This window comes from Sesamum indicum, linkage group LG2, assembly GCF_000512975.1.
Source record: "Sesamum indicum cultivar Zhongzhi No. 13 linkage group LG2, S_indicum_v1.0, whole genome shotgun sequence".
NCBI classification, from domain to species: domain Eukaryota; kingdom Viridiplantae; phylum Streptophyta; class Magnoliopsida; order Lamiales; family Pedaliaceae; genus Sesamum; species Sesamum indicum.
In genome coordinates this window covers 14,827,985-14,842,985 of record NC_026146.1, presented here as the reverse complement: position 1 = coordinate 14,842,985, position 15,001 = coordinate 14,827,985, and the positions used below count along the sequence as shown (strand labels likewise).

Below are 15,001 nucleotides of genomic sequence, written 5' to 3'. Positions count from 1 at the left end.
ATATATTTTTATTTTTATAAGATTAATAAATAAAAATGAAAAGCAAAGTGAGTGTCCACGTGGATATGCTGACCAAGTTTGGACACCGAACATCGAGAAACATCGTTAGGGCACCACACTCCCACGTGGGATACAATGATGCTTTACTTGTGGCCTTTGCTGGCCACCAACCGCCAACAAACTTAACCGCCTTCACAGTTTTCTTCGTTCAGACCAAGTTCAAATTACGACCTCATTTCTTACTTCCCACTTCCCTTTTGGCCCTCAGTATTTAGCCGAATTCTCGAAAATGCCCTTTTTTCAATAACTTTTTTTTTATTATAATTGTCGTATGACTGATTATGCTCTCCAAACTGCATATACCAATTGTACCTGTTATCCAATCAATAAGTTTGACCAAATCCAATTACATTATAATTTCACGTCCACAGTCCGACCGCTTCTAATTAACTTACACCATCAGTCAAGTTAATTATGAAATAAATAGAATTAAAAAATAATGGAATTCGTAAACTACAAATAATAATAATAATAATAATAACAAAAAAGTGACAATTTTTTAATCTTATTATTTATATATATAGATATTTAGTGACTAGAATGTTTATTTCGTCGTAATAATGAACTTGATGATTTTAATAATTATTATTATTTTGTAAAAATTATTACTGGCACGAATCATCAACAAAAAAATAAATAAAATTATCACTAAATACAATTAATGACATATGTATAGTGATAATCTGGTAACAACAATAATAGTTGTCACTAATTACATTTAGTGATAACTTCATGTACAATTTTTATCATTAATATTAATTATATAGTGGCAAGATAAAAATTATTATCAATTAATATATATTTTTAGTAATAATTTTAAAATATTACTTGATATTTTGTCACTAATATTATATTTCTTGTAGCCATAATTGAAGCGAAATGATTATGTGATATACGGAAAATTATTAAACAAAGATATATATATATATATAGTTTTTTCTGTCCAAAAATATTTTCCCGAAAAGAAAATCATTTATTTCCTTCCCTTAGGTTTAATTTCAACTTTTTTCTAAAAAAAAAGGTCATCATACGTCAACTGTTCAAGTTCTAGACTTTCTTGTATTTTCTGGAATTAATTCATTAATTTTTTTTTTTTAAAAAAAAAGTCATTATCATATTTTCATATTTTCAACGGAACAAACTTAGGAATATTTCTAGACATCAGAGATTATTGCACGGCTGCTTCCACTTTCGTTACACGTGTCGCCAAATAAATCTTATTTCCCAAATCATATATGGAAAGTTTTAATTTAGATCAGATTTATTCTTATATGAATTGATTATATGAAAAGTGTAATATACTTATAGTGTAATTGATAAATAATTTAGTAAAAATAACCAATCACATAACAAATATATCACATCTGCTATGTGGTCGATTTAATTAAATTAAACTTAATTTGGGTAAACATATTCCATCATATATTTGCATTTTAATACGTTTCCAACTTATATTATAAAGAATAATATCTATAATTTATTATATATAATCATTTATACTTAGTAACTAAATCCACATGCCAAAGAATATTCTTTTGATTAAGTGAAAATAAAACCTTAATAACTATCATATATGAAATCAGTATTCTAATCATCAACAATTAGTCGCAATTTGTAAATCAATTAATAATAATTATAAAATTCAAAAACCTCACAGTTATATCGATTCTCGAGACCCCTTTTTAATAAAATCCTAATTTATATTTGATATGATATTAGTATTAATCGATTCTCTTCCTTCTTTAATATAGTTTAAATTTTTAATGAAATATTCGTTTAACATAATATCATAATCAAATAAAACAAAAGACGTCATGGGTTCGAGTTTCATTGCCACTCGTTAGAAAACAAAAATTTAACGTGATTTTTCTCTCTAACAATTTAAATTTCTAGATAAGACGGTAGTTCCACAATAACATATCAAAAACTTTTTTTTTTTTTTCAAAATGAAAGAATAAAAGAAAAGGTAATTTACAGCTGACCCCTCTGAGATTTGTCATAATTATTAACACGTCATCATTGTTCGAAAAATTATTAATATTTTTTATTAAAATTAACGATCGTTCAACATATACTCCCTATAAAAACTGTTACGAGGAATATGACTAAACGATTATTAATACCAAAAGGGTATTTGTAATTTTTGAACAATAATAAAATAATTATAATCATAACAAATCACACGAGAGCCTATTATAATTATCGAAACAAAAATATAAAAATCCTCCATTTATAACACGGGAAAACAACAGTAGATGAGCATTGGCAATTGCCATATTGATAGGAAACTGAAGCGGACAAGTCAAAATCAAAGAATAGAATCGTGGAGAGTGGAAGACGGGCCGTCCGCCATCTGCTTTTGACATTCGCCACATTTTCTATGTACAACCAAGAATTCAACATCAAACTCAACAACCAATACCCTCCATCCACGTACCCCTTACCCTCCCCCCCAACCCCCTTCCTGGTCAAACGTGATCACCAAGATCTCGAGTCAAACCCATGATCACAAAAGATCTTCTTCCCCCACACACACCAAAAAAGAAAAGAAAAGAAAAAAGAAAAAGAAAAGACCTCCACACGAAACCATAATTTCAGCAATTGTTTTGATCAAGTAAAAGGGTATTTATGGCAAATAAATAAAAATTGAATTCCACTCCAAAATGATGAAATCTTATTAATTCAGGGTTTGAGTAGTTATTGCTGTCTCTCCTACTTATTCCCACCACTATCATCAACATTTCATGTCCCCAGTTTTCATCTATATAAGTTCATCCAAATAGGCCTAACAACAAGTCTTTGTGAGTTTGGAATAAATTCATACTTCTTTGTTAGGGGTGTGAGGTGTGTGTGATTTTCTTGATCAAGTATGCCTACTATGGAGCAGAAACAAATCATCGAGGACTATAACAATCACGACCATGATTCGTATAAGGGGGTTGGTGTTCATAGCCAAGTCAGGAAAATAAAGCAAGAGATGGAGAAGAAGGTGCTGCAGCAGCCCGAGACGAGGCCGGCCCTCCGCGAGATCACCCGCCAGCACCACCGGTCCCGGTCGCCGTTAGGTTTGGCCGAGAGGCCGATATCTGTTGGGAACTAGCTATAATTATATATATAGATGTAGGTATGGATGATAATCTTCTATCTATATGGATGGGTTAGGTTTATGGCATGTCTGCTCCGGCATGAGGGAGTTTTCTTGTTTCTCTTTTTCTGTCTTCAGATGTACATATTTGATGTATAGTTTATTAGTTATATGAAGAGGACCTTCTGTTTTCTCTTCTTGATTAGTTTTGTTGTTTTTTCATTTCTTTTTGTTGCGTAGACACTGATTTCAAAGGTTCGGATCAATTAAAACTCCAGGACCAGGAAGATATAGGAAGTAATTGTTTCTTCCTTTTTCTTAATTTTTTTATTTTTTGCCTATCGCTGGAACGTAGATCAGATCTAGGCTAGAATTTTTTGTTTCTCTTGCTTTTCTCGATTTTGTATAAGGGTAGTATGAAACCGACAGCCGTGTTCTCTTCCAAGATCGGGCTTGTATTCCACTTCATATATATACATGTTATACGTATAGAATTCACTTCAACTTTGTATTTCGGAGAGAAATAGGATGTTATCCGCGGGACACGATTACGTAAAGGCATGACTTCATTCACATTAAATACGATTACAGCATATGATTTGGTATTTATAACTATGCATGAACAACAGGAAATTATCAGATAGATACACATGAAAAGGCCATTTCTTTGCATGCTTCTAGAAGCAAATACAATAGAGTTGCAATGCGAACTCTGATGCCATGATGAATTATTGAGCAAAAAGGTTCTGTTCAATGCAAGTTACAGAGAAATTGAGCATCAACATGCAGGTAACTGGAGAACAAACTCTATATTTCCATCATATTTCAGATTCAGAACAAAAATCGTAACGGAGAACTTTTACAATGAGATGAAATGCATGAAAACATCCATAGGTTATCACGAAGGAGGCAACACAAAAATGCCTCTTCTAGTGACTGTTTGAGCACATAATTATTGGGAAGTGATGGATTCCTTCGACGAAAGTAACTTCACTCTCCTTATAAGATCCCTCATGGCATCAATAATGACAGACTTCTTCTGGACCCTGTATCGGACAGCTAACTCAGTTGTTGTAGAGACTTTCTCCTTTAATGTGGATTCATCTTCCATGATTTTTGTTGGGAAGTGCCCGAGCGCAATCACACAGAGAGCAATCATGGTGCGGAAAGTAGCCGCCTCGTTTGATGTTCCAAGAGGAGCCTCTGAGTTAATCGATTTAATTGTAGCTAAATCCTGCTTTTCTACTGCTTCTCTGTCATTGGATAGGAGAACTCGTAAGGCAGCCAAGAGCCGGTCCTCTACTAACTCTGATCCTCCAATCCTTACCTTTCATGAACAAGAAAGAAATTAGTTGAAAAAAATTATATGATACTGCACAGCTTTGGAAACAATTACAGCATTTGTTTACCTAGATAAAACGAGGGTCATAAATTGATACCCAGGTTTGTGACAAGAATCAAGAATATTTTATAGATCCGCTAGCATCACATTTGATGTAAAAGAAATTTCAGTTATACGATACTTATTTTTCTCAGTTGCAGGATTTTGTAGATGCAATGGTCGTCATTTGATTCATAAGAAATCTTTATTATATAATGGTGTTTCAACGTCATAGGATTTTGTGAATGAGATTGAGAAACAAAGAGGTGTTTTGCTAATAATGAGAGGAATGACGCGCACGATTTTCCTTCAACTACTTGGTTCACAAAAACAGACACTGAAGATAGCAATCATATACCTTAAGATCAGAATTTTCACCGTCCAGATTTAACTGGAGCAGAATTCTTTGCTGCCATGGTGATGGTGAAGAGAAGTTGGGGGATGAAACCCCAGCAGCCATGCTTGCAGCATCCAGAAGAGCTGGGTCATATTTCAGTTCAATGCAATCATATGGGTTTGATGGAATGACGAATCCATAATCTAGAAGGAAAAGATCGTTATTTAAACAGCCATAATTAAGTTCTAATGGATCGTCTTGTTTGATCTGCTTTCCAGCAATGACCTGATAAACATAGCACAAATATTAACAATGCTCTTAACTCACAATAGCCAGACATGCCTGTCGCATGGTTAATTTTGTGGAAGAATAAAAAATAGAACATACCTTTACAAGCATGCTCTCATTGTTTGCTTCCTTTTCTTGTACAATTTCAGCATTTGGCATGAAACTGTGGTTGCACATGTCTATTAGTGGAAGCAACATGGGAGTATCAACGTGGGTCCCATCTGGTTGTCTACTGCCATATAAACGGAATGCTCGAGATGAAACAGCTGACATTGCCCATCCAAGTGATGATGCATCTATATCTTGGCCTCCAAAAGGGTGGTCGTCCAGTTTGACATTTCCAAGTTTGTTCTTCACTAATTTCTCAAAGTCAAGAAGAAAACGGCATCTCTTGTTTACCTGGTGAAAAAGAGTGAAGAATAGATGAGTATCTCCTCTCATCACCTCAAACACATTTCACGATTATGGACTCTTAATATATGCTTCCAAAAGTAGAACAAGCATTGCCGAAAAGACTCTCCTGAAAGCATCAGGTTGATATTATACTGAGAAGTGCAAAACGTACAAAGCCTGTAACAAGGCCTGGGAGTCACAAACATACTTTTTTAAGTATCTTATAACATTTACGTCAGGCTGACCTGGACGTTGACATTTTCAAATAGTATAGCAGCTTTGATGGTCATCCAATTCAGAACCAAAGTTGCATCAAGTATAGATATACCTGATGAAGAAGAGGAGCATACTGTAAATTCTTGATATCCTCGCCAGGGAAGAAAATGGGCACACTATAAGTTTCAGGAAGATTGCTGATGTAGGGCCACCAGAAGGAACCTTTTCTCGCTCTTTCTTGCAGAAGCTTCAGACCCAATTTCATTGCCCACAGTTCCTCTGTCAAATGCTCCAAATGTCCAATTTACTCCTTATACAAAATTCAATAGCCTAGTATTTAAAAAACAGAGTTACCAAACTATTTATCGATGCACAACTTCAAATTCTATTCCAGAAAAGAACAGCAGAGAAATGGCAACACTAATCTTTCAGTTGCTGATTTTCTTTGACTTTGACTCAGAGCTCTATTGCGTAATGTCACCAATGAACTTGAGTTATCAAATAATTCAATCTACAGACCACACGTAGACTAAGGATTTACTTCAGAACTTTTTATTTCAGTGAAATCTTCATCTATTTTGCATTATGGCACAATATTATGGCCTCTTGCTTTATAAAGAAACACAAGGAAATACCTTAATGTAGTTCTAAACACACGCGGATGCAGTTTTCTGTGTGTGTGTTTTCTGAATGTATATATCATATATCTGTAATTAATCTAGACTTATCTAAACATATCCAGGTTGGACTATAAAGAAACAACATATTCTTTCCTAGATGATATATTTAATACAGATCTTGTTTCATTTTATTTTCCAGAATATTACCCATTGACTCATCGACTAATGGAGGTACATCAAATAGAAGGTAAGATAGGATTAATGTCCTAATTGCTGATCTGAAGTCATCCAGAAGAAGTGAAACTCATTATGAAAAAGTTGTGATATGATGGAAGAAAAATCTAAATAAAACAAAGTCACAATCAGAACAGTAAAAACTTCGATGAAGCTGATAAAATTGGGAAGACTATGTGATGGGTCGTACTTTATAACATTAATTTCTTTTCGAAGTGGAATTGCCCAACCCAAAAGTTATGCCTCACAATAGCTTATCCTACCTGCTACATCCAAACTATAGCATGTAACTCGGACTCTGGTATAATTGTCACAAGCTCAAGTTAGCTAACTCAGCCAGACAACATTAAACCAAACTGAACCAAGGTTGAGACAAAGCTTAACACTTGAATTCTTCCAAAAGGAGACATGAGAAAAGTAAGCTGAGGTAACTTACACGCTATCTGTACTGCATGAATAGACACATTGTATAACTGTGATCCTACAAGCAATACTACTTACAAATACACATATAACCAATTCATTAGTCTTTATTCCAAACTTCTCATGCCTGTTGACATGGAATTCTACATAATGTTTGCTTTTAAAACTTGTTAACAGCTGACGAAATAATTCTGGATTATACTTGTTTCTATTAGAGGCTAACATTTCGAACTTTAATATCATTAGGTCTTGCCTCCGAATCATTTTAACTTTCAAACTAAGCATGAATTTTTCAGGAAAGAACTCATTGAATCCAAGCCTTGAATTAGAAAAACAATAGTAATCGATGAAAGACACAATGATATCATATTGTCCGACCAAACGGAATTTTATAAATGGAGATCATAGTGTTAGGAATCAATATTTAGCGCCTCACACTCTCATAATATAAACGGAAGATAAACAAGCTCGTTAGAAACTGAAAATGCACCTAGCAAGAACATGAAATCATAGCTAAAGCAAATCAAACAGCTGATAAAGCCGTTGCCATCTTTCAGTAAGTTTTACAATAAACCTTAAAGATAATTCTATCAAACACAAAATCATGCTGAACAAATTCCAGAAAAAGAAACTTCCACATACTATGCCAAACAAAATTACCCAAATGGGAAATAGTAAAAAAGAAGAGAAAAAAACACCCACAAAGAAAGGCCTTAAACCCACCATAGATTATTCAATAGAAATTAAAAAGAAAAGAAAAATGATCAGAACAATGCTCTAAACGGGAAAATACATACCCGGAATATGTCGAGCTAAATCAATCAAAGCAGAGGGCTCCCCATCTTTGGCATCGAACCTGAGAGGAATGTGTTGGGGGAGGATAATGAGGTCGGACCCTTTAGGGATTTCCTCCGAAGCCACAAGCCCGAGGCCAAGCCCGAGCCCATTGGGTTTTTCCTCCTCCAAATATGCTATCTTGATGGACTGGTGCACAAATCCACCTTCTCTACGGACCCACTTTATGATGTCCGGCGGCTGAGGAACCAGCCGCGCAGGGTAGAGGCAGGCCGAGGCGGCGGCGTAAGCTAGCGGCCTAGCGTGGGTCAGTGAGGTCGCCATTAACATCATCTTGCTCGACATTCTTGTATTCTGCCCGTATTTGCCAAAGGCTAAAAACTCTCATGGGTTAAGATCTCATTGGTCGGGTCATGTTATAGCGTTCGGGCGGGTTCGAAATCGGTCGATTTGCTCTACTCATACTATTTTTTCATCTTCAACCTTATCAATTTTACTAAAAAAATTTCAGGGAGATCTTTTTATTTCCTCTTTTTACTTTTTTTCAAAAAAAAATAAATCTTGATAATTTTAGAAATATATACTATTCGAAAATGAATTTTCTCGCATGATGGGGGCAAGAAATATTTGGCACTGTGCTTGTAATAGCTTCGGAGGGGTCAAACTGCATATTATTTGGTGGAAGTTTGCGATGAATTCTCTTTTTTGGTGAGAATAAGTTATGTAAAGAAAGTTATAAGTTCAAAAAAGTATTTGAAAATAAAAGTGAAACAAAAAGGTTAAATTGGAATATTTGTAAAAAAATAATTTAATATTCACATGTTTGTCAATACATTGCAAAAATCAGTAGGATGCTACTTAGTTTAAATCAATTTAATTTAAACTTAAAAAGCATAAGCTGTAAATAAAGAATATTATTTTTAATTTTTTTTCAACAATAAATACTTTTTTAAGCATTTACAAACATTTTTTGAATGAATTGAGATACGGGTCTGATTAAATCACTGCAAAGTCAATTAATGTGGTGTCGTCACAATGTCAAAATATGCATGAAAACAAAATGTAAAAAAAAAAAAAAAAAGGTTTGTAAATCGATTACAATAATCATTAATATCAAATAAATGTATCGAACAACAACCGGAAACTATAACAATCATATAATAATTATCAATGTCAAATAACTATATCTAATCAACAATTATTATTAAAGTAGAACGACACATATTATTAAAGTAAAGTAACATCTCACACGTTGGTGGGGTTTGAAACCATAACTTTAGAGTGTAATTTAACTTAATAGTCTAATTGCATGATCATAAAATGTGGTCAGACTTGAATTAATTACATAATAAATATAAAATATATAATCGATGGACGATTTAAATAAAATTAATAATTAATTTGATTCGATCAAACCTCCTCATCAGTGGTACAGCAAGAAGTTGGCTACAATGTCAAAAGCTTCATCAAAACAAAATTTTTACTCTATATCAAAGGAAGTTTTACCTGCAGCAACCTTTGCAATTGTAAGACGAAATTAATGATAAACAAAGCCAAAAGAAGTACAAGAAAACAAAGTAAAAGAACTCAAGTCTTATGTTGCCATTGCTTATATAAAAAAGATTTCATATTATCCATGTATTGCTTGGAGTTGAGTAATTCTGAGAGGAAACTGGAAGGTAAATGAGGTCTCATTTACATCAAGTTGGTATTCTAAATAACCAAAAATTCTAAATCAAATTAGAATCAGTCCAATCAAATTGATAATACAACGAGTGTGATACATTTGCTATATAATTGATTATTTTATTTAAAATTATACATCAATCACGATTATATATATATATATATTATTCTTGTCATATAATTTGTTCAAGCAAAATTAAATTTTTTGTCCTAAATCGTTAGTACTTTTGGTCCTATAACTTAATTTCTATGTTCAGTCCTTTTTATGATGAATTTGGTCCTGAACTTCTCACATTTGATTCTTTTTTTTCTTTTTATAAATTTAGTCCTATGTTGATAATTTTGGTCTTCTTCACACTTTCATAGACTTCGTTTTTTGTCTTATAACTATTGGTTGTTAAGATCGAAATTGTCAATACATGACTAAATTTATCGAGAAAAAAACTCAAATTTCAGGTGTTTAGGACTAAATTCATAAAAAAAAAAAGACTAAAAGAGTAAGTTATAGAATCAAAAGTGCTAATAACCTAAAGTTTCAGGATAAAAAATATAATTTTACCATTTATTCAAATCTAATCAAACTCGATGGCTGGCCCCTCATGACACAATACCAGTAATGTATGAGTTGAAATATGAGAATAACAAAACATCAACTTAAAATAAAGGGTCAAAAAGTAGGACCCGTGCTAAAAATTTTAGTCTAAATCGGAGTTGGCTAAAGCAGAAAGGAATCCAATTACTGCGATGACTGATCGCATGATGAATATATCGACTTACTGTATCACTGGTCGGGTTCGACCAAATCTAATTTGTGCCGAAATTTATCAAATATGAAAATAATTGTAAACCCAACTCCTTAAATAAAATTACCATGAGGTGCAGAAGAAACGCCTTATCAATTAACAAAACACAAACAAATTCAACCAATAAAGACAGTGATATTGAAAGAAAAAAAAAACACAATACTTTTTTTTGTCCCACAAGATTAAATTAAACAGCTGAATGGAGAACGAAAAAGAAAAAAAAAAAAATAATAACTCAACGTCCTGACAGAAACAAATATGAACACAACACAACCAAAACGAGAAATATATGCAGATTGCGAGGAATGAATAATGCTGTGCAATCGATCGGAGGGGTTGATCCATATATACGTACGATGAATCTCAGATGGCCGGCTCCGTCGTATCGAATCGGAATCCCTTCGTCATCATGACCTTAAACTCATCGAAATTGATGGTCCCGCTCCCATCGGAGTCCACCCCACTGATCATCTTCTCGCACTCAGCCAATGTGCATTCCTCGCCGAGGGACTGGAGCACGTCCTGCAATTCCTCGGCGGTTATGTATCCATTCTTGTCGATGTCGAAGACCTTGAAAGCGTCCTTGAGATTCTCCATCACCTCCTCGTGTCCCACGTCGGTGGTATTCAGCGCGATGAATTCCTGGAGGTCGATGAACCCGTCCCCGTCGGCATCCACCTCCTGGATCATAATTCTGAGCTCCTCCTCCGTGGCCGGCTGGCCGACGCTACCCAAGATCGACCCCAGCTCGGACGCGGAGATCTTCCCGTCTCCATTGACGTCGAATTTCTTGAAAACCTGTTCCAGCTCCTCTTCCAGACGGCTGCGCCCGTTTAGAGACGAGGATCTCGAGTTAATCATGGGGGCCTGGACGGGCGCCGTCGTGGGCGAGGTGTCGCCGTTGCCGTCCCGCTGTTTCTTCTTCCTCTTGAACAAAGCCTTAAATCCCATGATGATTACGTCTCTTAATTTCTACACAAGAAATCAGGTGTAGAAAAGGGAGAAAGATTGGATTTAATTTGTTTGAGGGGAAAGAAGAAAGATTGTAAAAGTTTTGCGGTTTATGTTGGGTGGAAATCAGGAGAGAAGATTTATGGTTGATGAGAGATGGATGTGGAGCTTTGTGCAATAATCAGGACTCTTAATTAACAACAATTAATTGATAGAGAGATAATTAGAGGATTCCTAATTCTAATTGCTACCAATTTCTATGTATATTCTCTTGGGATTTAATTAATTATTAAATAATCTCTTGCAATCTAATTATTTGTGGTGCTCCTTTTTTACTACAACCTATTTTTTTTAGATATTTCTACCTTTTTTATAAGTATTTGGTTCTAGTATTGACGTTTATGTTGTAATTATTAAGAAAATTAATATACAATGTTAAATAATTAAGCCTTTTTTATTTTAATTATTTTGTTCCGTACTCATTGGGTGTTCAGAAATAATACAAATTTTATTTATAAGAAAATAACTCAATAGTTATAAAAAAATTTAATATTAAAATCAGCGTCTAGCTAATCAATAAGTAAAAAATTCTTCTTGTTAATCTACATTACTTATTAACAAAATCTCATAATTTTCAGTAATTGTATTTTCCCCTAACTTTTTAAGATTTTCCTTTTAGAATTAAACATATGTAATATTTTATAAATTGTAGAAATATCTTATTAAGATAAAATATAAGATTAATTTATAACAAAAAACCGCTAAATCCTTTTGTAGAGCAAGTCTTTCGCAACTAGCTAGGATTAGGACGTAATTACTAAACAGATTAAGAAGTAATTAAATTAAATAATGGGAATAATAAAAGTTGAGAGAAATTATCCATATATACAAGCAAACAATTTCGAGTTATATATCCATTTATGCAAACAAATTAATAGAGAGGAATGCAGCAGTTACCAACTGTTTACTTTTTTAAGAGGTAGATGCATATTTAAGCGGGACTATATATGGAAATGTGAGTTTAGGTGTCCGTGAATAAAAATACACTTATTATGGGATTCGTTTATATACTAAAATAAGCAATAAAAATATAATTACGTTTAATTTCAATTTTCAATGATTGGGCATAAATAGAAAAGCAAAACCAATTTAATTTAATTGGAATTTCGAAAAATGATGTATTTGAAGTATACTGAATAATGATTAGAATAACATCAGCGTAGATTATACGGTGAAGTTGAACTAAAAATATGTGGAGAAAATTTAAAAAAACAGAAGAAGTTGAAATTCAATAATTAATACACCTATATATTTTTTTTTTTTATGTAAGTTTCAAAGATTTATATAGAAATATAAAATAGCAGGTCTCCGTTGAAGCCTTGCTCGATTGGTAAGATTGAGGTCTCAAAATATTTTGATAGTGAATTTGAGTCCGGGGAATGTGTGTGTATGGCTAGCTCTGTAGCAGTTTGTTGCTTCTTTGAGACGTTTGAAAATTGAAATATTAATTAATGGAATGTATTGAATGAATATAATAAAACGCATACTACATTAAACGTAAAATAGGCGACTGAATAACACATGAGTTTTCACATAAATAACTTCTCATTTCCGGCAGTTTATTAAGATACCAAAATGATGAGAATACATACATATATATATATATATATATGAATTAACAGAATCTGTAACAATAACATCGACGGAGGAGAAAGCCATTGCATTCTCCTTTATGGCTTTCTCCTTAATGCAACTGGAAGTGCAAGAACTGCTGCTGAAGTAGATTCCTCTCTTGGTCTGGCTCTTCTCCTTGCATAACTTCAATTTTGACTCTCCTTCATCTTTCCTGATACATATTTCTGTTAATATTTAATTTTCATCAATTATATATATATATATATATTACCAATTAATTTAAAACAAAGTTGTAAATCGGACAACGGTATAAATTCATACATCTTGTAAGATGTTACATTTTATTTATTTAAAATAATTTAAGCTCTTGAAGTGTTTGATAAATTATATCGAGCTTTGATCATGAGATTTAAACCATTACAAATACCTCTTGTTGTTTGAGGAGTTACTCTGGTATCCAGCCTGATAATAACGACCGTCGACCGACAATTGGCTGATAATAACCTTATTTTGTTGACCGATAATAACATCATAATTTTTCAATTATTTTTAAAAAATAAAATTTCAGTAAGGATAAAGTTGATGATATTGTCACCTTACTATCCAAAAATTACAAAATTATGACGTCACGTCACTTATTATGGGTGTTAGTAATTTCTCAAACAATAAGGGGATATTCGTATTATCAAATTACAGGAGGCACTCAATGAAATTTAGCCTAAAATAAAATTATGGAGTTTGTTACTTATGAAAAAATTATAATTAATTTAAAATATACATTGGAAACTCATTTTTTTTTTTTAATTTAAGGATTTTATAGGCTTCTGACATCTTATTATTGAATATTATAAGTTTTTATTCTAGAAATATTACCAAACACTTTACAGTACCATGTAAGATTTTTTGGAGAGCTTATAATAAGCTTACACAAACACCTTTTAGTGGTAATATAAATTATTTTTTTTACTAATAATGGTAAATAAATTGTAAGAACTCATCTCGCAATAGCTCAATTCAATCAATATATTATTATGACTAAAAATAATAGATAAATTACAATAACCCACATAAAGTAAGACAAACACTCAAATAAAGATGACGTTTAGCGGGATACGAACTCATGATCTCGAGATTATTCATAAAAACTCAGCTTTAAGCTTGACCACGCTGGGGCCAAGTGGTAATATCAATTTATTAATAACTAAACCAGTTGATAGAACCCCAACGGATTCCACGTTCAATTTTGTTAGAAATGAGCAAAATTGATTAAATATTGTCCAATTTTTTCCAAAAAGTTGCCTTTAGTTATTCAAAATCATGAAACAAAAACGGACACTAAAAACCTCGGAATAGTAATCATGTAATATCAATATGCAGATGGAAGATAGAGAAACGAGCTGAAGAAATAAGGAGAAGCATCAACAGTAGTATAATTCTTGACACAGAACTCATAACAGGCTCCATCAGGTGCTTGTAATGATCAGATTAATGTGCATTATAAAAAAGATGCTTATTATAAAACAGTTTATTTAATTAATTGATTGACGTATAATAATTTTTTTCAAATATATGTTAGTCAGGATGAATTAATTATGTATGTATGTATGTATGTATATCGCTCTTAATGAGGAGATTTTAATTAATTAGATGGTAGAACGTAGGTCTCAGTATGAATCAACAATATTATCTGGATATCTTCATTTAATCGGGGACAGGTATTGTTCTTTCTGTGAGTATTTGGTTGAGATTAGACGCGGGACGAGGAGATTAGGAAAATGATCAGTGATCTTTAATCTGCCATTTAGAAGCAAAAAATCAAGAAAATTTGCTTTTTACTCACATAGAGTTTTAACATTATAGGGAGATAATTATAAAAAATTTATCCCTATAAATATCTCTATCATATAGATATCAAAAAAATTATAATTTTGGTCCCATAATTATAGACCAGGTGGTACCTAATGGTAATTATGCTGGCATTGAATTTGGAGATTAAGTTATGTAATTACAACAAATTAGCACATTAAAGACCGAAAATTCTAGCCCAAATTCGATTCGATCAAATCTGAAGCAATCATATTGGTAAGTGCAATA

At 32.8% G+C, this 15,001-nt stretch overlaps 3 protein-coding genes across 3 annotated transcripts; 1 reads left to right on the top strand and 2 right to left on the bottom strand.

Moving 5' to 3' along the window:
* Positions 2,751 to 3,649, top strand: LOC105156205. Its single transcript, XM_011072277.2, has one exon. The coding sequence runs from the start codon at positions 2,930 to 2,932 to the stop codon at positions 3,158 to 3,160; it is 231 nt and encodes a 76-aa protein (XP_011070579.1). The 5' UTR covers positions 2,751 to 2,929; the 3' UTR covers positions 3,161 to 3,649.
* LOC105156204 (histone-lysine N-methyltransferase setd3) lies at positions 3,930 to 8,337 on the bottom strand. Its single transcript, XM_011072276.2, has 5 exons — positions 7,835 to 8,337; positions 5,873 to 6,039; positions 5,251 to 5,550; positions 4,885 to 5,148; positions 3,930 to 4,472 (listed from the first exon to the last, which is right to left on the bottom strand). Exons 1-5 carry the CDS (start codon positions 8,175 to 8,177, stop codon positions 4,098 to 4,100), a joined length of 1,449 nt encoding a protein of 482 aa, XP_011070578.1. The 5' UTR covers positions 8,178 to 8,337; the 3' UTR covers positions 3,930 to 4,097.
* On the bottom strand, positions 10,264 to 11,491 carry LOC105156203 (probable calcium-binding protein CML25). The gene has a single exon (XM_011072275.2). The coding sequence runs from the start codon at positions 11,270 to 11,272 to the stop codon at positions 10,685 to 10,687; it is 588 nt and encodes a 195-aa protein (XP_011070577.1). The 5' UTR covers positions 11,273 to 11,491; the 3' UTR covers positions 10,264 to 10,684.

Excerpts from the sequence above, each read along its gene's own strand:
- LOC105156203 (XM_011072275.2), bottom strand. The coding sequence starts at position 11,272 with ATGGGATTTAAGGCTTTGTTCAAGAGGAAGAAGAAACAGCGGGACGGC.
- LOC105156204 (XM_011072276.2), bottom strand. The coding sequence starts at position 8,177 with ATGTCGAGCAAGATGATGTTAATGGCGACCTCACTGACCCACGCTAGG. Across the intron at positions 6,040-7,834 it reads TTTAGCTCGACATATTCCGG|AGGAACTGTGGGCAATGAAA; the intron begins GTATGTATTTTC and ends AGCATTTGACAG. Across the intron at positions 5,551-5,872 it reads ATGCTCCTCTTCTTCATCAG|GTAAACAAGAGATGCCGTTT; the intron begins GTATATCTATAC and ends CTTTTTCACCAG.
- LOC105156205 (XM_011072277.2), top strand. The coding sequence starts at position 2,930 with ATGCCTACTATGGAGCAGAAACAAATCATCGAGGACTATAACAATCAC.